Source organism: Engraulis encrasicolus, chromosome 5, assembly GCF_034702125.1.
Source record: "Engraulis encrasicolus isolate BLACKSEA-1 chromosome 5, IST_EnEncr_1.0, whole genome shotgun sequence".
Lineage (NCBI taxonomy): Eukaryota > Metazoa > Chordata > Actinopteri > Clupeiformes > Engraulidae > Engraulis > Engraulis encrasicolus.
In genome coordinates this window covers 13,263,987-13,286,826 of record NC_085861.1, presented here as the reverse complement: position 1 = coordinate 13,286,826, position 22,840 = coordinate 13,263,987, and the positions used below count along the sequence as shown (strand labels likewise).

General features: G+C 45.9%; 1 protein-coding gene across 1 annotated transcript in view; it reads right to left on the bottom strand.

Moving 5' to 3' along the window:
- Nucleotides 1-22,840, bottom strand: part of eif3ea (eukaryotic translation initiation factor 3, subunit E, a) — an 82,960-nt gene that overhangs the window by 9,681 nt on the left and 50,439 nt on the right. The window contains exons 10-11 of the mRNA XM_063197999.1: nt 10,550-10,659; nt 56-158 (exon numbers count right to left, since the gene is read on the bottom strand). Coding sequence (XP_063054069.1) covers nt 56-158; nt 10,550-10,659 — 213 coding nt within the window. The remainder of the gene's footprint in view (nt 1-55; nt 159-10,549; nt 10,660-22,840) is intronic.

Genomic DNA, 22,840 nt, shown 5'->3' with positions numbered 1-22,840 from the left:
AAGAGAGGGAGAGAGAGAGAGGCGGGATGGGGTGGGGTAAAGGGGGTCCACGTACCAGTTTGGAGTCGATTTTGGCGTCCAGTCTAGCGTTGCGGATAAGGTTGACGATCCATCTCTCGGCCTCTTCAGGGGTCATGTTCAGCTTGTCTGCCAGCATGCTGAAAAAAAACCACACACACACAGACACACACACGGGCACAGACACAAGCGCGCACACACACAGATGCGCGCACACAGACACACACGCACATGCACACAAGCACGCACACACAGACACACACACAGACAGACACACACACACAGACTCATTAGATCCCCTGAGAGAGAAAGGTATAGTTGGCCCTCAGCTATGGGAAAGCGAACTGGAGGCTCACATAATACCAGGTAGGGGTGTTTGAAGGGAACCAACCATGTGCATCTTCAAGAAGCTATCTGTTCCTTTGTTCCATTTTGCTAGTTTTTTCTTCTTCCTTCCCCGCCCCTTTTCCTTGTATGTGTAATATGATGATGTGAGACTGGGGATCTTTGTTCAGTCGGTCGGTCCCTGCCCTCTTTGGGTAGTGCAACAGGTCAATACGTTTTTTCTTTCTTTCTTTACATATTTCTCTAGAAGATACTTGAGGAGAGACAAGCGGCTTCTTAGCGCTTGCCCATAACAAACAAAAAATGAATTTGTTTGTGGAGAGTGCATTCGAGAAGAGGACAAGAAAAAAAAAAGCAGACATGCAGAAGGGAACTCTAGACTTAGCAGGAACAAATGACAGGGAAAGTGGCAAAGACACAGCTCCAAACCACACGTTTGGCATTTTTAATGCCTTTCGTTTCAAGAGAGGGGTGTCATGATGTGGCGGCTATGAAAATGAGGCAGCTGATGAATGCTAAGCGTCCCAAACAGGCCCATTTAGGGATGACATCAGCGGGGAGAAATCGCAGAGGGTGGCGGAGGGCGGGAGGAGCAGCAGTCAGGAAAACACTGCACTGACAGACTAGAATGTTCTGACAGGTGTGAGGACAAGTGACTGCAAAGAAAGAGTCAAACGGGGGGGGGGATAGAGACCAGAGAGAGACAGAGAGAGAGAGAGAGAGAGACCAGAGAGAGAGAGAGAGAGAGAGAGAGAGAGAGAGAGAGAGAGAGACCAGAGAGAGAGAGAGAGAGAGAGAGAGAGAGAGAGAGAGAGAGAGAGAGAGAGACCAGAGAGAGAGACAGACAGAGACAGAGATGGAGATAGATGGCGCATGAGAGAGAGATGGAGTGTGTGTGTGTGTGTGTGAGAGAGAGAGAGAGAGAGAGAGAGAGAGAGAGAGAGAGAGAGAGAGAGAGAGAGATGGAGCATGAGAGAGAGAGAGAGAGAGAGAGAGAGAGATGGAGCATGAGAGAGAGAGAGAGAGAGAGAGAGAGAGAGAGAGAGAGAGAGAGAGAGAGAGAGAGAGAGAGAGAGAGAGAGAGAGAGAGAGAGAGAGAGAGAGAAATAATTATAGTTTGTTTCCCTTCATTTGGTGCAACAGGTCCTGCTCTGCTTGTCCCCCCCGTCCCCCTCTCCTGCCGCCCCGTCCGGCCTGGTCATATCCCCCGAGGCCTCTGCTACCATCTCCCAAATGAGACGCAGCTTTGCTGGCCAGCCACTTTGATGCTGGTGCAGGACAGGGATCAGGGACGGACTATGACTCCATGGGCCACAGGGCCAGACAACAAGAAAGCCCCCCCCCCTGTCCGTGGCTGTTGCTAGTTCACAGAAAGATTCAGGGTTTCACGGCAGATGTTAGAGACCCGATATTGTTGGAGGTTCAGGGTATGCACCTCCGTTTCCTCCCACCCCCCAGAACATTTGAAAACACAGTTTTTAGAATTTAACGCAATATGAAAAAGGACATACAATGGGCTTGGGCTTCAGGGGCCCCTTGACACTAGGGCCCCTGAGCCTGGGCCCAGTAGGCTCTTGCAATAACCCCACCCTTGACAGGGATGTGTCACAGGGACAGCAGGGGGTCTAGGGTGGGGGTGTGGGAGTGGGATGGGGTCTAGGGTGAGGGTGTGGGAGTGGGATGGAGCGGGTGGCTTCTTTGATCTTCAGACAAGTAGCAGTAGTGAGTGCCTTGTGAGTCTTGTGGCTTTTCCCCCCCAGAAGCCCCCCTTTGGCCAGCATCATGTCCCACTCACTCCCCACTACTACTAATCCCAATTTCCAACCTCCACCCTCCACCCTCCCCCCTCCGCTCCCCGTGCCTCCTGTGCATTTCCTGTCACCCTGGTGGGATGAGAGAGACCTCCACATCGCTACCTCTCTCTCTCCCTCCCATCCCTCCCTCCCTCCCTCCCTCCCTCCTCCTCCTGGATCCCTCGCTTCCCATCTTCCCTCTCCATATTCATATCCATCTCCTTCTCCCGAGCAGGGCAGCTGATTGGGAGGTGGGGGGCAAAAGGGCCAGTCGTCCCAGGTCCAGGAAGAGAGGGGACCCAGAATTTGGTCATCATTATACAACTGTATGCATTCTGGGTCGACTTTGTCCTGGGCCCGCCCAAGCTTAACAGTCCGCGGCCCTGCTCCCTACAGCAACCATCCTCCTGTCCACTTGGATTCCTAAGGCTGCTTAAAATCTGTGTATATTCTTAGCTGCGGCAAAGAGAGGGGTGACACCTTTACTACCTCGTTTACCCCAGGGGCCCTCTATATTTTAATGCCCCTCACTTCTCTCCACTCGCAAATCTGCAAATCAAATCAACATTTGCTCTTGACGCCCTGGAAATGAAGCAGCGATCCCGTCGTTTTCGGCAGCGGTCGGAATCAATTGGTATTTAAAAAAAAAGGGAAAAGAAATGAACAACCTTGTTCCATCCTCTAACCTTGCTCCCATTTCACACACAGCCTCCCACCCAGTAGAAGGGGAGTTAGAGGCTGCAGAAATGGATGTGACGCATAGGTAGTTGCCTGAAGGTGAACGCTGAGGTTACTGTGGGCTTGGCTGTGCCCCTTTAGCTTGAGAGAGAGAGAGAGAGAAAAAGAGAGAGAGAGAGAGAGAGAGAGAGACGAGAAAGAGAGAGAGAGAGAGAGAGAGAGAGAGAGACGAGAAAGAGAGACAGAGAGAGAGAGAGAGAGAGAGAGAGAGAGAGAGAAAAAAAAGAGAGAGAGAGAGAGAGAGAGAGAGAGAGAGAGAGAGAGAGAGAGAGAGAGAGAGAGAGAGAGGAGGATGGATGAGGGAGGATGGGGAGGTGCCAGGGCCCATTCTACCATCGCGTATCTCGAGCGGATCCCATGCAGTTTCTCCGCTGCCATACAAGTGCCCTTAATGCCATTCCCCCCATTAGCCTGTTTGCAAAATGGCCTCATTTGAGATAATGTTTGCCTTACCTCAGGCCCTCACAGACAAATACACTTTCTTACAGTACTTTCAGGGGCCAACAACTAAATGTACACCGCACGGCACCGTGCATACATGCCTGCACGCGCCCACTCGCAGGCAGGCAGGCAGGCAGGCAGGCAGGCAGGCAGGCAGGCAGGCAGGCAGGCAGGCAGGCAGGCAGGCAGGCAGGCAGGCACGCACGCACACACACACACACACACACAGAGTTGAGAGGGGTCAAATGACATCAGCGTCTGGTAGCAGACGGAGAGGCATGGAAAAGCAACTCTTCCAAACCGACTACACGACAGCACAAATAAGTGGCATTAACTCAGAATAAAGCCCCTCTGAATTGACACTCCTCCCGAGGCTGCCGCGGGCGGGCATGAGCAAGATAAAAAGCAGGGGTGAGCAAGGGGGTGGGGATGGGGGAGTGTGTGGTGGGGGCTGGCACACTCCAGGAACGTGAGGTAAGATGAGCAATACAGATTCTCCTCCCGCCACACTCTGGCTGTCTCTCCAACCACCACCACCACCACCACCACCACCACTACTACTACTGCCACGCCTACCCAAACCGCGCCAAGTCTTGTCTGACAGCTGATTACACACAACACTGGAATGGGATCTGTAACCATGACGAGATCATGCCCCGCGGCGGACAACTACACTTTGCATAACCTGGGAAAAAAGAAGGCGGCAGTCCAAGGCTGAATAAGCAAATTGAAAACCCTGACCTGGCTAATTAACACTTGCCAATGAACTATTACTCCAAACAAATGTGGTACATTTTAAGAGATTAGAGTTTACAACACTGTAATTCTGTAATTCCTCTGAGCAAGATGCTCCTGAATGTCAGCTCCAAAAAAATGTGGTACGTTTTAAGAGGTTAGAGTTTACAACACTCAAGACATGGGGGCAGTCATGGGTAAGCAGTTAGTTGTCAGACTTGTAGCCCAAAGGTTGCCGGTTTGCCTCACGAGTCACGACCCACCAGGTTGGTGGCGGAGAGTAATTAACCAGTGCTCTCCCCCATCCTCCTCCATGACTGAGGTACCCTGAGCATGGTACCGTCCCGCTACACTGCTCCCTTTTGGGCGCCACTGAGGGCTGCACCTTTCCACGGGTAAGGCATAAATGTAATTTAGTTGTGTGCATTGTGCAGTGTGCAGTGTTCACTTGTGTGTTGTAAAGTGCTGACAATGGGAGTTTGGAGTTTCCCTATTGGGCTTTCACTTCACTTTCACATATATTAATTTCCTTTCATTCTTCTGAGCAAGATGCTCCTGAACGTCAGTTCATTTTTCACAAGTTTGTCTTGGCTTTTGATCGTGAACAAGCATGGGTTATTGTTGCAGCAGTGTTGGGCTGAGTGGTGATGGGTAACGCGTATCGGGTGGGTTTATCTTCCTGCATTAGGTCTGGGGTCCCAGGATGGAGAGAGACGGTGTGTCAGCAGGCAGGGGGACGAGTGGTGTGGGGGATCAGGCTACAACACAGATCCTTAACAGGTGCCAGCATGGCATCTAACAACCGAATCTGCTCTCTGCATTATGCATGGCCTCAGAGCTGAGAGCTGGCTGGGAGAAAAGGTGGAGGAGGAGGGAAGAGGAGGAGGAGGAGGAGGATGATGGGGAGGAGGGGGAAGGGAAGAGGAGGAGGAGGAGGAAGAGGAGGAGGGGGAAGGGAAGAGGAGGAAGGGAAGAGGAGGAGGAGGAGGAAGAGGAGGAGGAAGAGGAGGAGGAGGAGGAAGAGGAAGAGGAGGGGGAGGAGGAGGAGGAGGAGAGGAGGAGGAGGAGGAGGAGGAGGGAAGAGGAGTAAGGGAAGAGGAGGAGGAGGAGGAAGAGGAGGAGGATGGGGAGGAGGGGGAAGGGAAGAGGAGGAGGAGGAGGGGGAAGGGAAGAGGAGAAGGAGGAGGAAGAGGAGAGGAGGAGGGAAGGCACTGAGATTAAGTGTATGCATGGCCTGAGAGCTGGCTGGGAGAAAAGGTGGAGGAGGAAGAGGAGGAGGAGGAGGAGGAGGAGGAGGAGGAGGAAAGAAGGCACTGAGATTGTGTTGGGGGGGGCTGGCTGGGAGAAAAGATGGAGAAGAATGAAGAGGAGGAAGGGATGAGGAGAAAGGGAAGAGGAGGAAGAGGAGGAGGAGGGAAGGCACTGAGATGAAGTGTATGTGTGGGGGGAGGTGGTGGGAAGGTAGTGAGATGGGGGTGTAGTGACTGCTGCATAGCTACTGCTGGCCACATCCTGTAGACCTACACAGGGAATGACGGACAACATGCCCAGAGCGCTTTATCTGAGATGGTCAGATAAAGAGAGAAAGATACCGAGCCTCTTGTGGGGTAGCTTGCATGAGTGATGTGCTGCATCACAACACACACACAACACACACACACACACACACACACACACACACACACACAGAGCGCAGCAGAGCGGAGTCGAATAGAGCAACCGGCAAATAGAGGACAGCCCACCCGGAGTGCACAGAACATCATCCAAGACATGTAAATTACATCGAACCAAACAAAGTCTTGTTTTCTGACCAAGGCCTTGACTGATGGGTAAAAAAAAGAAACTCGAAAGAGGAGAGACAGAGAGAGAGAAAGACAGAGAGAGAGAGAGAGAGAGAGAGAGAGAGAGAGAGAGAGAGAGAGAGAGAGAGAGAGAGAGAGAGAAAGAAAGAAAGAAAGAAAGAAAGCGAGAGAGAGAGAGAGAGAGAGAGAGAGAGAGAGAGAGAGATAGAGATAGAGAGAGAGAGAGAGAGAGAGAGAGAGAGAGAGAGAGAGAGAGAGAGAGAGAGAGAGAGAGAGAGAGAGAGCGCAAGAAAAAAATGAGATCAGGGAGGTGGTTTGAGAGGGACGCGAGCCCAAAACCTCAGCTGTGAACAAACGTGGGTCAGTCTCCAGCCCAAAGGCTTCTGGAGCGGTCCTGTTTCACGAGGCTTCAGACTCTGCTGGGCCTCGTGGGAGCAGAGCGGGAGTGTCAGGGATCACTTTAGCATTGACCCCCTTCCCTTTCAATCACACAGGGCTCCAATGCCACCGATTTTTATCCAGTGCTGACTTCCCAGGCCGGCGGGACAGAATTGGAGACCATGTTCTTAAACTTCACACTGAGTGAAAAAGTGGGGGAGGAGGGGAGGTGGGGAGTGCCCGAGAAAAAAAAAGAAGAAGAAAAAAAAGAGAAAGAAAAAGACGAATGCATCGTTAAACACTTCCATATGAAGGCATTAAGAAATTACAGGCCATTTGGAGAGACCCCTGCTTTTCGGCTTGGGGTGAAACTGATTTCTTTTTTTTTTTTCTTGTGTCGAGAAAACAGAAATGCCCATGCGGTTGCCTTAATGACTCAATTGTGATTTGGAAAGACCTCCTCGTTTCTTTTTTTTTTTCTTTTCTTGCATTAGATGCAAAATTTTCTTTTCTTCTTCCGTCTTCTTTTTCTTTGACAGATCAGTTAACTTGACATGATTGTGGAGTAGGAAGGAAGATGGCCCCGTCTCCTCAAGTTCAACTGAATGTTTCCCATGCGTGCAAAGGCCAGCACCATACTCCAAGATACACCTCTTCCCACAGAGTCAACATCACAGAGAAGCTTTGCAGTGCAGCAGGACTTCTGGAAGCTAACCATCATTAACACAAGGGATAATGTCCAAAAAGAGAGAGAAAGAGAAAGAAACGGAGGCATTGCTGGCCGCCACCATCTAAGAATTTATTTTTCTTAAAAAAAAGAAAAAAAAGTACCATTGGGGATTTCATGAGTCTAGACAAAAGGATATGTGGACGCAATTACCATCCATAAGCTCAAATCATCAGCTCACATTTCCACTGGAGCATTTTTTTTACAAAGGCCTTTATGCATAAAAAAATCTCAATTATTCCTGTTTCTAGTCTACTTCTGGCCTGTGCCTTGGGCAAAAACAAGCTAAATATCTGCAAAGCCCTTTGTGGCCAGCAGCTGTAAAAATCTCCTCATTAAAGTGCCAGCATCAGGTTCAGTTGTGTCCACGCTTGGAAGTGGAGACGTCCTGTACGATACAACAGCCTAATGACTCAATACCCACTTATCAGAACCTGAAACCTCCAGCTATCAGGGTGCTTCATTAAAAAACATAAACCTGAAAAAGTTGTAAGTATGTAAGGAAAAAAAAGTAAGTAAGAGAAAAAAAAGGCAACAATCACAATTCAACTTCCTAGTTCAGTGTTACCACTAACCTTTGTGGTCTTTAACAAGTAAATGGATCCAATTGCAGCCGGGCTGCCAAAAAGAACCAGGCCTCTTAATCAATCCCAGACTATCTGCAACGGGAGATTTCAACGGTGCCTGATCATATTCCATGGCTCAACCTTGACTACAGACCTTCTTCCTCTCTCCTTTCCTTTGCAAAAACTCAAGCAGAAACACACACTGGGAGCAATTACTCACTTCTTCGGCAAGAAAAATGACAAAGTCATTTGGCCCATCTCAATTAAAGGCTGGAAGCAATGACTGCCATGTGAGTGAGCTCTAATGCCGGGCAATTGGTCTTAGAGTCTTACCTATCCGCCAAATCATCCCCCATCCCATCATTCAAAATGATGTATTTAACCTGGTATGCAATGATCTCTACAGGCGCATACATATTGCATTTTTCCACTTCCATCTTTTCGTTGTTCTCTACTTTGGAAAGTGTGGCCGTGTCTGAAATTGTTTTTGACTCTGTATGCAGTGGTGTAGACTACGTAGAACACAGGTATACGCAGTATACCCACTTCAAAATTTCAGGGATTTCAGTTTACCCACCTAAAATTGATTGATCTTTATGTAGAATAGCACAAATATATACAGTATACCCACTTCAAAAACTGCTCAAATATACATTATACTTACCCACTACAAAAAAGTAGACTTCACAACTGTCTGTATGTGTATGCGGCGTGCACACGTGTGTGGTGGCTTTCTGTCTATGTCTTTGTGTCAAGTGTCGCCTGGCAGCCTACCCGGCTCAACCGAGTCCCTGAGGAGTTTTAACAGGATGTCATAAAGCTCCGGCTGAGGTGGTGGATGGAACCTGTGAGCCCTGCACTGTGCAGACTCTTGTCAAGTCAAGTGCTCTGCTCTGCGTGTGTGTGTGTGTGTGCGCGCGCGTGTGCGCGTGTGTGGTGGGCATGCCGCATGCCATTCCACTGGCCCAACAGAGGACCGGGAAGACCAGAACAAAGGGAATGGGGTGGGTGGAGGGGTGGGGGGGATCTGGGACAGATGCTTAGAAAACTAGTAGTTATGAAAGCTCATTAAAAGTGGGCAGGCTGTAGTGCATCGCTGCTGTGGGGCTGTGCTGTGCTGTGCATGCCGTCAACGGGAAAGGGGGAGGTGGTGGAGGGAGGATGGGAGGGTGGAGGGGCTGGATGAGAGGAGGTAATGGGAACCAGGCAGAGGAAAAACCAATGGCCCACACAACCCCTTCGCCTAGACTTACACCTCCCTCCTCCTCCTCCTCCTCCTCCTCCTCCTCCTCCTCCTCCTCCTCCTCCCCGCACCTCAGCCCCAGCACCAGCCCCCGCTACACCATACCCAAACCCGCAATCTCCCACTCCACCAATGGAAAAACCTGGGGACTGGAACGAACGATCGCGTGTCTTCTCTAAGGAACCTGCAAAAGGGCCTGATGGCTGCCATAAAAAGCAAGCAATAAAATAAGAGGCTAACTGGAGAAAAGTAGCAGTTAAACACCTGCCACACTCCAGATCCTGCGGCGGCAACGAAGGCAGAGAGAGAGACAATGAGACAGATGTCGTAACAATCTGTGACCAGGAAACCAAGCGAACATTATGAAAGAAGTTCTTAAGTCCTGACGCTATTGTAGCAAATCCAAGGGCTCTAGCCAATACCTCTAATCTCCTTTAATTGCACTCAATTACGACAATATTTTATCTCCCATGGGATTGGAAGTAATTAGCATTGGCAAAAAAAAAATCTCTTGGTTTTGGGGGGACTCCAAGGTAATTTTCCCCCAGTAAAGATGCGACAGGATAGAACAAATACGAGCAAATGAGTGCTTTTGGGAAGGATGGAGAAGGCCAGAACGACCGTTTCAATTAGTTTTACTGGCAAAAGCACATTAGCTCATGAAAGGGTAAAGCACACATGAGGGCACAAAAAACCTTTTTCAGGTGGTCTTAAAAAAACTCCTGAGTGGCAAATACTGAGTCAACAACTTGATAGACTCCTAAAATGTAATGTCTCAGATGTCCCAAGAAAGAGATGGCTAAATGTGCCTTAGAAGAGTGGTTAGAGTCTATGTGTGTGTCCAGGGGTGGGGAGAGCTTAGCATCAGGAGTTAATCTTAACTCTTTATAAGGCAAGTGACTATATTTGATCACTTCCGATTACTTGCACACCTATCACAAATGCCCAGGCTGCCACACCTCTCTACAAGGGTGTACAGCCAAGTGGGTTATATCAAATTGAACAGGAGAAATCAGGCTTTCAGACATTTGATCGATCAGCAGTGGCCTGGAGCCTGTCAAACTTTTTTCACTCGGGAGCTGAAATTTGCATGCCCTATTAAGGGTTAAGGGTGTCCATAAATGCACCAAGACAAAATCTTGATTGCCAATAACCTTTGGAACCACATTAAACCATCCAGTGGATTTGAACATTTCTGATTGTGCTAGACATTTGAGCCTATTGATACAAATTCGTTATAGGTGAACCGTGTTTTGATGGCAGATCATGTCAGCCTAAAAATAAGCACTGCTCTATACCCTGATATTTAGGAAAATTTGAGAACAGCAGTCAAGGTAACAGTTGACATCTAAAGTTAATTAATATCAACTGACTTCTGATACATATGAGAATTACATGGATTAAACACTACTAATCCACATAAGGCAATTGAACACATCAAAGATATATTGCTTGCATTGGATTTTTTAAATGTGAATTATTGCCAGATCTACTTGCACTCTACTTGACAGGTAGACACGTGTACCTTTTCACTGTTTTTATTCAGTCACGTCTATAAGCCTTCAAGGCATCAACACTGAAGGCTGTGGCCTTTAGCAGTGCGCTCCCTGGAAAACTTCATGTCAAGCCGAACAGTCCGGTCCTTTCATGGGGCCGTTTCTCAGTTGTCACTCTTGACATTTGCCATTTCTTCACAAAATTACAGGGACAGGGCCAGCATTCACTCTTCTCTGCGCTTGGCTTGTATTTCTTGTATTTCTTACCTGATGCTAATACACTGATGGATTCGGCAGAAGGTCTCGAAGATGAACAGACGGGCATTCTCAATGAAGTCCTCCAGGCAGGCCACCAGAAAGAAGTCATTGACCAAGACCTAGAAGGAAAAAAAATAGAAGAAATAAGATGCAAGAAGCCTTAGATGAACGACCGATAACACTGTAATAAGTGTGTGGGTGTGTGTGAGTGCATGTGAGTGGGAGAGAGAGATTCGACTTTGTGAATACGTATCGTGAATATATGTGCAATATTGTGTGTAATGTCTGTGTGTTCTTCTGTATTTATGTATGTATGCTACTGGACACCTTAACCCATTTTAGCCTGAGCCCTTTTTGGGAAAAGGTACCCTCTGCCTATTAAAACCTAAATAGCTCAGCCTACGAAGCATATAAAAACATGAAATAAGTTGCATTTAAAAGCTAGGACCCTCATTTTGCATTAGAATGTGTTCATTCAGCTCTGACATAGCAACATGTTTAATAAAACAGTTAAAATATCAAAAACCTGAATGCAGCGTATGTGTCTCTAGGATAAAATGGGTTAATTTCCCTCATGATTAATAAATGATACTCTACTCTACTCTGCTCTACTATAATATTGGGGAGTTCACATCAGACACCTTTTAGAGAGTGAGAAAGCAGCAGTTACATTGAAAAAGGACTTGTGGAGATGAAGGTTGCCTGGAGTTGGGAGTTAAACCAGGACAGGAGAGGAGAGTTGAAAAGTTGAAACTTCCTGAAATGTCATTACAATCACAAATCTGCATCATGACTGAGCGGTCGGTCTCTGGGATAAAAACCGATGACAACAATAAAAGGTATTGCCACTGTGACCATTTAAAGTCATTTAGCTGTGGGAACTGCAACAGTGCAATGCCTCAACAGAGAAAAAAACAGAGCACACGCAGAAATAATAATCATCAATTATGAATGATAGATAAAAGGAAAAAGGAAAAAATTGACAATTTTTTGCCACATTCAGGGTTCCGATGTGGTTTACTTTGGCTGAAGCTCACAACGAGAAAACCCCACTATCTAGACAAAGCAAGCGAGTGGAAGAACAGCAGACAGAGACAGAGAGAGAATGAGAGAGAGAGAGAGAGAGAGAGAGAGAGAGAGAGAGAGAGAGAGAGAGAGAGAGAGAGAGAGAGAGAAAGAGACAGAGAGAGACAGAGACAGAGACAGAGAGAGAGAAAGAGAAAGAAAAAGAGGAGGAGGTAGAGGCAGACGGAGAGAAAGAGGCAGAGGGAGAGGGAGAATCAGAGAAAGAGGGGAGAGAGAGGGAGAGAGAGAAGGAGAGAGGGAGATGGAGTGAAAAACAGAACAATACAGTGAGGGAAAGAGCAGCAGTTTGAACAGATATGAGGCAATTTCTGACGTCGCTCCCCCCGTCGAAAAATCAACCACAAATCTTGGAGTTTCACATGAAACACAGGCTGGAATGCCGACAGCCACTGGAGTGACCACAGAGGCTGTGTGACTTATCGGCAATCCTCCACTAGCCCACCGCCACAGGCAGCCCTACCGCTCAACACAGCGAACACCAATCCACCATCCACCATCCAAGACCAGTGAACAAGAACAACACAATAAGGGCAGGAGGTGTGTGTGTGTGTGTGTGTGTGTGTGTGTGTGTGTGTGTGTGTGTGTGTGTGTGTGTGTGTGTGTGTGTGTGTGTGTGTGTGTGTGTGTGTGTGTGTGTGTGTGTGTGTGTGTGTGTGTGTGTGTGTGTGTGTGTGTGTGTGTGTGTGTGTGTGTGTGTGTGTGTGTGTGCGTGTTTTTCACACTGCTCCTTATGACTCCATTGGGGAAAACTCGCTACTCAGTCAAGGTTCAAGCAACAGCTTTTTATTCCATAGGGCCACGGGGACTAAACCAACAACATTGAAACAAACAGCCACATAAGACAGTTGCACAAACTGAGATAAACAAAACATTAACATGTCCGCAGGGGTGTGCAGTGTGGGAACATGGCATACGGACAAGTTGCTGTGGGCAGCATACCGGTACAGACTATAGATGAGTTGTGAAGTTAAGCTCCCCTTTCGCTGTGCTTAATGTGTTTCTGAGTTTCCCTCTTTACTTTATAGTTAAAGCAGCCCAAATACGAGATTGTATAATCTACACGTTTATAGGGGTATCAATAATGTTTATCATTTTCATATTTATCCATCACCATATCAGCTCCTTGCCAATGTCTCTTTGAGAAAAAAACAAAAACAAAACCTTGATGTAGTCAAGCACTGTCAAGCTCAGGCATTGCGACCATTGTTCATTTCATCAGAAGAGACTAAACGAAAAATATTCCAAAAAAATATTCCATGACTAAGACGTGTTCACATGTTCTAGACAGCAGGTAAGTGTATAGAGGGGGGATACAGTAGCACTGATTGAAAATTAGCTAGTGAAATAATATCAATACTAGCTTTGTATCACATCATACATTAAAATCATTCAGTGTGCTATCTATCCATCCATCCATCCATCCATATCCCCAGCCCCAAAATGATCCGCACCCCCACAGCATGTAAAAAAAAAAAAAATTTTCATGAAGCTGCAAAACATGACCTTTCCATATGATTGTCACAAGTCTCTAAAGCCAGCTAAACTCCCTCAGGGAAGCCAATAGGCGGGACCTGGGGATTAGTTGTCCAAGGCTCAGGCAGAGGGGGTGGGGTGGCAGAATTGGTTCCTTATTACATTGAGTGGACGGGCCTTTGGGATGGCGTTTTCCCGGGCCCAGCCAAGGCTGTCAGCGGCCATGAACTCCAAGCCCACCTTGACTAATAAATGCCTCGGTTCCACTGCCGGTTTTCTGGTAGGCCCACAGCTCAACGCAGCGCAACTCGGCCGCCACTTTTTGCTTAACGATTGAGCTGTGTCGTGCCTATTCGTAAAGTAAAAAGAGGCGGCCGAGTCGCGATTTGTCTAGCTGTAGGCCTACCTGAAAATCGGCAGTGGAAAAGAGGCAAAATACAGCAGGAGTCACTGTGTTTGGTCTCCGTCTCTCTCATATTCTCACAGGTAGGCATTTCCCTCGCTGGCCAGTGGGGAAATAACATGCTCCACTTCCCATCAGCTCAGCTGGCCTATGAGGGACGCTATCTCCCCCCGTTCTGCTTGAGAACACCCCAAACGACATGGCACTATCGGCCTGCCCGTATTTCAACCCTGACTACACTTATCTCAGGAGGCCAGAGATAAAGCCTAGCAGTTAAGTGCAATAATGGATGTCATCTGGGGAGGGTATACCAAAAAAAGAGAGAAAGAGAAAAGTCAAAGTTACCAAAGAAGGCCCTACCCTGTACCCCTCTGGAAAGAAATGGTCTATCTAAAGCTTGGATGACTATGGTTTTTGATATTTTTTACCTCCAAATCCTGACCACCTGTTACAGAAGTTATAATTTGGTGGAGAACAAGATTAGACATCGGAACGAATCCAGTATAGCACCAACAATGTTAACATTTAAAAACATTTTCCTAAACAGGGCTGTTTCACCATTTAAAAACATTAAATAGATTCCACAAACTCAAAATTCAACAAGGAAACACCCATCAAAAAATGATAAACAAAAAATATACAGAACAAAGCCAGATGGCTGAGGAAAGACATGCTAGCAGTGCCTTAATAGTTGGTCATTTGCTGCAATGATTGTGCATTCTTTAGCAGTGACCCAACAAGCGGAATGCTTATCGAGCGGGCATAGCAAAACTTTCCCTAACTCCACAGAAGCTTACAAGAGATATACAAGATATCCGAGCCAAGCATTCACGTTTGAAGCCATTTTTTTTTCGGGGGGGGGGGGGGGGGGGGGAGCAAAAAAAAAAAAGCGACGCAGTGCGGAGCGGTGGGAGGAGAGAGAGAGAGAGAGAGAGAGAGATGTATGTTCTATGAACTTATGGCTCAAATGATTCTGCGCAGCGCTTACGCGCAGGACCGAAATATGAGATACGAGGAGGGGCGTTAAGCTTTCGGCTGATAAAGCGGGAACTTATCTTCAAGATAGAATTCAAGCTAATCAGAGAATACTGTCCTTTGTCTAAAGGCTTTACAGTATGTGTGGGGGGAGGGAAAAGGAGCGCTTGGCGCGCTTTTCCGACAATAGCTTACGTCCTCAACTCGATAACTCTATGGGTTAAAACACTGGTACGTGTATCTCTGTGAGTGGGTAATTTACATGTGGGTGCAAGTATGGCCTATGGCAATATTGCAACTAATGTAAACTAAGAATAGCGTGTGGCTATCTGTGGTGATGAGAGGGGAGAAAGAGAGAAAGGAAAGAAAGAACAGATAGAACAAAATAACCCAAAATAAAATATATCACACTCTACAAGTGTGGATATTTAAACACAACTCCTCAAAGCTATGTAACAGTTCTAACTGAATATCTTTGCCCAAACTCAGTGCTTACTCGTTATCCTTGGTAGGGAGAGAGAGAGATCCTTTGATCTCTCCGGCGAGGTGGGTGTGTGCGTCTTGGTGCGCACGAGTTCCTTTTGTTCTCCAAGCGATACCACGCGGTTCCGACGCGAGGCTGCAATATATCCACAAAGTCTTGCTTCGTTGAACGGGAAAAGGAAAAGGGTATTTCGTTGTGTAGTCCGATTGTCTTTGCGGTGCCGTCCTGCGAAGGTTCAGTGGGAAAGGGGTGCACGCAGGTCCGCTCCACGCGTAGTAACTGTACCGGCTGTCCACTCTCTTGGGGAACAGACAATCAGGCTCAGCCGAGTCTCCGTGGACTCTAGGCGAGGTTCTTGATTTCGGCACCAGAAAAAAAAAAGATTAACAATTGTCCGTACAAAAGTTATCCTGCACGCGTGGGTTCCTCGTGGGTCCTGACTCACTGCTCTCCTAGCAGTGTCCGCAAAAGTCAAATGCAATACAAACGAAAACCGGTTGAAGGAAGAAATATATATCGACCGTAGTGTTAACCTGGCCAAGATAACTTACAGTTTCAATAATTTCTAAAATAGACGTCTCTCCAAGGAGACGTGTTTCGACACGTCTCACATCTTGATGGAGGAAGTCGGGCGGGGAAGAGTAAGAGCTTCATTACCTTTACCTGGGGTTTTATACATACGGGGCGGGGCTGATATGTAATCTGATCAGGTACAGTGGGGAACAAAATGGTGTCTGTATTTTACAAAATGGTGGACATTCGTAAAATGAAGGGAAATGAATTAAACTTTAGGGGTAATAACGCCTACAGTGGCCTTTTTTATCGGGGTTGAACCATCTGCTCCCGGGTCCTCGTGATGAGGTGATTACGACATGCTAGGCCCACAGAGGCCAGAGAGCCTGACTACTAACCTAGTCGGGGAGGGGGAAAGCAAAGCACCTGCTCAGCCAACGTCACACACCACGACTACATGGCTACTCAGACGCCAGATGTGTGCAGTGGGAATGATGGGAACCAGCTCATGCCAAGGTGTTTGGGTGTTCACGAGATGAAAGGAGGAAAAGAATGGGAGGGCTGGGTGGACGAGGGTGTTCATGGGAATGACGTTTTACGTGAATTGGGGATTGTGTGAATTACAAATGCAATACATGTCTTGGCCAACAACAGGCAAAAGTGTGAAAAAAAACAAAACAACTGACAGTGGTGTGTGAGTAAAATATTCATTTATTCTTTTCCTTGTTTGTTAGAGGTAGTTTGGGAACGACTACCAAGACTGCCCTACAAGTATATAAAGACTTGAGTAAACTGGGACCCTCTAAAACCGCTGACATGATTTATAAACATTTACTTCAGAAAGAGGGAGCAGCATTTGATCAGGGCAGCTGGCTTTCATTTAAAGCGTTTATTGTTGAGGAACATGGATGACCAAAAAAAAGGGTCAGAAAAAAAACACATGTACACACACACACACACACACAGAAGTAGGAACCAGAGCCTCAATGTGAAGTTGTGGAGTCTTTCATGTCCACAAACAGGTTCAAATGGGCAAATCATTAGGGGATAATCTGGAAGGCGCTCCAGGCAGGCAGTCGGGCGGGCGGGTTGGCAGGGGGACATGCAGGCGGGCGGGAAGGCGAACGGGGTGGATCCGCTGCGAGGGTGTGGCGCTGTGTGGCGTAAGCACGGCATGCTTGTTCACACACCTGTTGAGGACAGAGAGGCCCCGACGGCCCCGACAGCGCCGGCAGCCCTGGCCCCTGAACTCTGGGCTCTGCATCATTAAGTGCTCATGGTTGCGGCTTGTGTTATGCTGTGTGTCGTGTCATGCGACTAACCAGAGATGGTTTGCCGTACTTACATTATAAAATAAAAAAGAAAGGCATAGGGATGAGGGGTTGGTGGTGGGCTTTAGATAAAGGAGGAGGAGAAGGTAAAAAAAAAAAAAACTTCTGCACTCCTCTGCATTCCTTAACATTTTGCCACAATCAAAACAAAAAGGAACAAGAAAAGAAAAGAAAAAGACCATGTAAGTCTATGAGTGTAGAGCGTGTTTAAATAGCATGACTTCATTATCAAATAAATGCATCCCATGCCTTGGCAGTGGGGCTTCGGGAGTTGAAGGACGGCCATGAAACGGCTGGGTGGCAAGGGAAGCGATAGCCGGAGTGTTCTGACTGGCCCCAAGCCTTTCCGATGGCTCTAGACTTAGACTTAGACTTGAACTTTATTGATCCCCGAGGGGAAATTCATGTCTCATGTTGCTCTGTAGATAAAAAAAGATAAAGATAAATAAAAAATTAAAATGGATAAATAAAATAAAGAAGGGTGATTGCTATGCAGAAATGTCTTTGTTTTCCTCCTTGTCCTTCATTGACAGATTGAATAGCTGTATGGCTCTTGGGACAAATGATTTCCCCAGTCTGTTGGTTCTGCATGTAAGTGCCCTCAGTCTCCAACTGAACAGACTCTTCTGTTGGATAATGGTGTTGTAGAGTGGGTGTTCCTCATTGTCCAATATAGTGAGCAGTTTGTTTGGAGATCTTTTATCTGACACTGAAGTGAGGTTCTCCAGTTCTTCTCCCACAACAGAACCAGCTTTCCTCACCAGTCTGTCAATTCGCCTCTAGCGTAGCATTTCTCAAGGGGGGCTCTATAGTCCTCCCCCAGGCAGTGTTGCCAGATTGGGAGGGTGCCCGCTACTTGGGCTACTTAGGATGAGCGTCTGCGGATAAAAATCGGCCCATAGAAGTCAATGTAATTTGTTGAATTTGGGCGGAATTTAGCGCATGTTGGCGGTTTTTGAGAAGCTTTTGGGCGGGATTTGGTCAGACACACATCTGGCAACACTGCCCCCAGGAGCTGTTAAGCCTCGTTCACACTGCTAGTTACTCGCTAAGCGAGTGAAGTCAATAGAATGTCTGTGTGTTCCAGCGAGGCAAGTAGGGGAGTAGGCGAGGAGAGTATGAGCGATGCGATGTAGGCGGATTCTGAGTTAAAGGGACACTGTGAGATTTTTAGTTGTCTATTTCCAGAATTCATGCTACCCATTCACTAATGTTACCTTTTTCATGAATACTTACCACCACCATCAAATTCTAAGTATTCATTATGACTGGGGAAATTGCAATTTTCATACATGAAAAGGAGGATCTTCTCCATGGACCGCCATTTTGAATTTCCAAAAATGGGCATTTTTAGCTGCAAAAATGACTGTACTTGGGCCATACTAGAAAAAATATGTTTATTACTTAATAAACTTTCAGGAAAATATCAAATTTGACAACAGACAACCCAATTTCAATGAGCAGCATAGTTGCAGTATCTTTTTTGACCATTTCCTGCACAGTGTCCCTTTAAAAATATTTTAACCTCGAGCGAGGCGAGAAAGTGAGTAACCAATTGTAATGCAGAGTTCAGTTAACTGACAGAACTTCTCGCTCATGCATTGGCAGTTAAAGTGGTGGTTCGCTATTTTAGACATTATGCCCTGTTTGTGTGACTTCTGGGATGAATTAGAGATGTTCTCATCACAATTTTGACATTTGGTGCTGAACGGAGCATTTGGGTATCCAAGACTGCAGCCCCCCCACCTTTACATTGACTCCAATGGAGCACTCAAGCACAATCCTAAAACAGCAATAAACTTTCGTTTGCAGAGACATGAAACTCTCCGAGTGGCCAGAGGTGGACGGCGATACTTTGGCTCGAAAATATATATAATCATTATTATCCGTCTTCATTGATTGAATTGGTTTGACGAGTATTACTCCGCGCGACCAGAAACGGGGGTCTGCTTGTTTATGTTACTCTCTATGGTTTGTATGCAAGTTGTATTTTTTTACCCAGTACCAGTTTCTGAGTGCTGGGCAACCGTTCTACTTCGCTCCTTGGTGTCAACACAAACAACACACTCTCGCCACCTACTGGCTGGATGTCTACTGCTATTCTCCGTCAGGAAAAAGATAGGTCCATCAAATGCTAAACAACGGTTTGAAGGCATATTTCGCTGCCATTTTCAGATCAATTTATCGCCGTTTACCACTGACCACGTGGAGAGTTCCATGTCTTTTCGAACGAAAGTTTAATGCCATTTTATGATCGATTGCTTGAGTGCTCCACTTGGAGTCAATGTAAAGGTGGGGGGGCTGCAGTCTTGGATACCCAAATGCTCCATTCAGCACCAAATGTCAAAATTGTGATGAGAACATCTCTAATTCACCCCAGAAGTCACAAAAAAAGGGATTAATGTCTAAAATAGCGAACCACCACTTTAAAGACGCGGGAACTAGGGATGCACCGATACCACTTTTTTGAAAACCGATACAAGTACGAGTACATTAATGTGTGTACTTGCCGATACCGAGTACCGATACCAATACCTTTTACCACCAAAATACAATGAAAATAAATGCATGGACTTGTTTTTTTCCACCGGTGATATTTTTATTGTCCATTTCCATGTAGATTTAAATGTTAGTAAATGTATGAGGTGGCACTTTTTCCATGCTGATTTCAAGTCCACAGAACATCACAAGATTTTGCATTGTTTTGAGTAATAGTAGTACTCATAGCTGTTATCGGCAAGTGCTTGACGAGTACGAGTACGAGTATAATGAGCAGTGTCGGGAGCCGATACCGATACCAGTACAGGCTTATGGCAGGCTTATGATGAGGTCCAGGAGGCGTTGGGAGGCTTATGATGAGATCAAGGGGGCGTTTTTTGAAAAAGAAAAGGTTGAGAATCACTGCTCAAGCCGAAACGCACCAAAGGCCAGCAGTCCTAGCCCACAGCTGGCGCTGACGTAGCTGCCAGTGTCAGTTAGTCAACCAGTTGAGGTATGCAAGTTTGGCGCTACTGCCAAAAATGCCATGACTTCATAAGGCCTGCAAGCATGTTTCCAAAAAAAAGAGGCTAATGTCAAAACATCCAAACGTCAAAACATTTTAACTGATTCCATATCTTAAGTGATTAGTAAATAAGAACAGAGAAATAAATAAGTAGGCTGCAGCTATGTTTGCACAGCAGTGGCAGTCACCCTTGAACACAGAACAAATTTATGTCAGGCCATAATAATTTCCAGAATATAGATGGTTCTGATATACATGTGTGTGTATGTTTGTGTATGTGTGCATGTGTGTGCGTGTGTGTGCACGTGCATGTGTTTAGTTGAGCCAATCGTACTTCCAAGCCCAGAGTCATGCAGTCAACCTGTCAAGAGGGATGACAACCATTTGATCAGATGCACTAACAGTACTACTAATTATAATCAGTGTCAAGAGAGCGCCTGCAAACTCTCAACCTCATCCAACATGCCCCCCCTTCTCCTTCCCAGAGGAACATTCAAAACACATTTTTGTATTTTTTAAATACTGTAACGATAGAAGGGAAGGAAAGAATAAATGAGAGGGCATGAGTGACCGGGGTGGTAATATTTTGACATTGTTTGTTTGACTAAGCCGCTTACTCACGTAACACTAGGCCAACACTGTGCTTCTACTGGGACCACTGTTTGGTGTTGCAAGTAGGGGTGTGCAAATGCATTGTTATGACAATGCATCGCGATTCTTGTTTTCACAATAGACTGCATCGATTCATGACGCCAAAAAACGATTCTTAAATAATAATAATAATTAAGTATACAGGTTGTTTGAAAAGGTCCATGCGAATCCACCACAATAAATACATCTCCAGTAGGGATGCAAATGATTAATCGACTTTAGATTAGTTGTCGAGCAAGAGGTTGCTCGATCAAAATGTATTAATCGCGATTAATCGCCAGAGGGCGCTAGAGACTGTTGAGTAGTTCTAGTTCTAGGCCTATTCAAATCCATGGTGCGCAGATTTTATCTATTAAATCGTCATTGCAACTTCTGGAGTTCTTGTGGGTCTTTTGGAGATGTGTACTTGAATCTGTGATTATGCCAAGCCCAATGGTGTAAGTTGTTACTGTTTGAATTATGAGAAAAACGATCTTTCAAGACAGGCAAATGTCACTGCAAGCAGCATTTCACTGTATGGTTAAGCTTGCTATGTTAGCTTAGCGTGCTAACTAGCGAAATCACAAACGTAGTCATTTCAAATTGTGAGCTGTAATTTTAATCACTAACACCCTGTCAGATATCAAGACTAGTATTAGCTGAACTGGGCATGGTAATATATGACCATGCATGAAGAGGAGCACCATCTGTTCAATTCCAGGTGAATCCATGTTAGCTGTAAGTGTTGTTGTCATAGCTCCATTCATTCTCAATGGAGCCTGTTAGCTTATTAGCTCTCCTTACAGACACAGGAAATAGCTTTTTTTTTTGTTCAGAAACGAACTTTGTTGACATTACTATGCATTATGGACAACAACACACCACCCAAAATATAGCATTTCTTTATTTTGAAGCGTATACAATTAAAATGCTTGTGGTTGTTCATGCTGGCTGGCACACCTATATGCAGACAAGTTCTGAGTCTGATCACGTTTCACTCAACGTTGTCTGTCATATCTCAGGCATCAGCAAGGCGACATAGAGGGGGCATGGGGCTACTAGTTCACTCCTGGGTGAAACCAAGCAATGCCCCCCCCCAAAGGTGGTGTGGAGATGCCATAGAAAACATGTCTGCTTTCTTTTCCTAATGCATAATTACTTGAGGAATATATAATATAACATAATACAATATGGGCTAAATTATCATAATGTAATTCTCATAATATAATTTAATATAACAATATAGGCCTATACTTTTTGAACTCAGTGTTTTAACTATTTAGCTGATATTTTAAAAGGCCCTATGAAATTCAGGTGAAAAAAACGCCGCTTATCAATTAATCGAAAGTCGATCGATAACACTATCAACTAATGATTAATTAATTAATCGATAATTTGCATCCCTAATCTCCAGTCCACTAGATGGCTTGCTAGGTGACACATATTGATTGATATGGAGGATGTCACCTAGTCACACAGTCATTGTTTTGGTCATTTGCTGAGTTCGGGCTCCACTAAAACACTTCCCATTAAATTCACAAGTCATTAAACATTTTGATAAACATAACGTTTTTGAAGACCTGTCTCCAAACGATTGTTTAGTGCTCTGAATTTGTACACAAGTTTCCAAGTTTGTTTGTAGTATCCTGATGTTACAACGTTAGCCGCGGTTAGCTCCGTTTAGTTCCTAATGGCAAAAATTGTTTATTTAAATGACAAAGTTGTTGAAAATAAGATCACAGGAAGATGTTAGAAAGGGAAAACTGCCATGTGGGTGAATTCAGATATGATAATTGTGTACACTATTGGCATTTTCAGGGTTAGACTGACTGTTTATCCAGTTGCATCCAATGCTCACTAAAACTTTTTTTTAGATGCGTCCCACGCATCTCTATAAGAGATGGTGTCCATCCGTTGCTCCATCCGTCCGGGACGAGTTTCTGAATTGTGATTCCCTATTGTGTCCACAAGGCGACACAGAGCCACAGCCAGTTAACATACCCTCTCTGGTTCAGCTTGGACTAGCGTGATTATCATCGACGTTCAAATCTCTTCGAGACTTGGTCTGACCAAGAGCATAACAATTCAAATTTCCCAAATGACACGGTTGACTTGCCTCCCTTGGTTTGCTTATGGTTATTTGTTTCCCGATAAAGTGAAAGGAGTTCCCGTATTTTCGGGAACTCAGAAAGTGCTTGCATTGCTCTTGACCTGACTAATTGCAACGCCGAAGGTGTTGCGTCACTAGGAGGGCGCGGCCTGGCTAAGCTTGGACAACATTTTCAGAGAAACATGACGGCGATTGCTGTGATTTCCAGCATCTAAGTTTTTGCTTAATTTAAAGAGCATAAATGCTTAAAAATACCATGACTACCACGGATTGGTGTAAAAATGCACTACG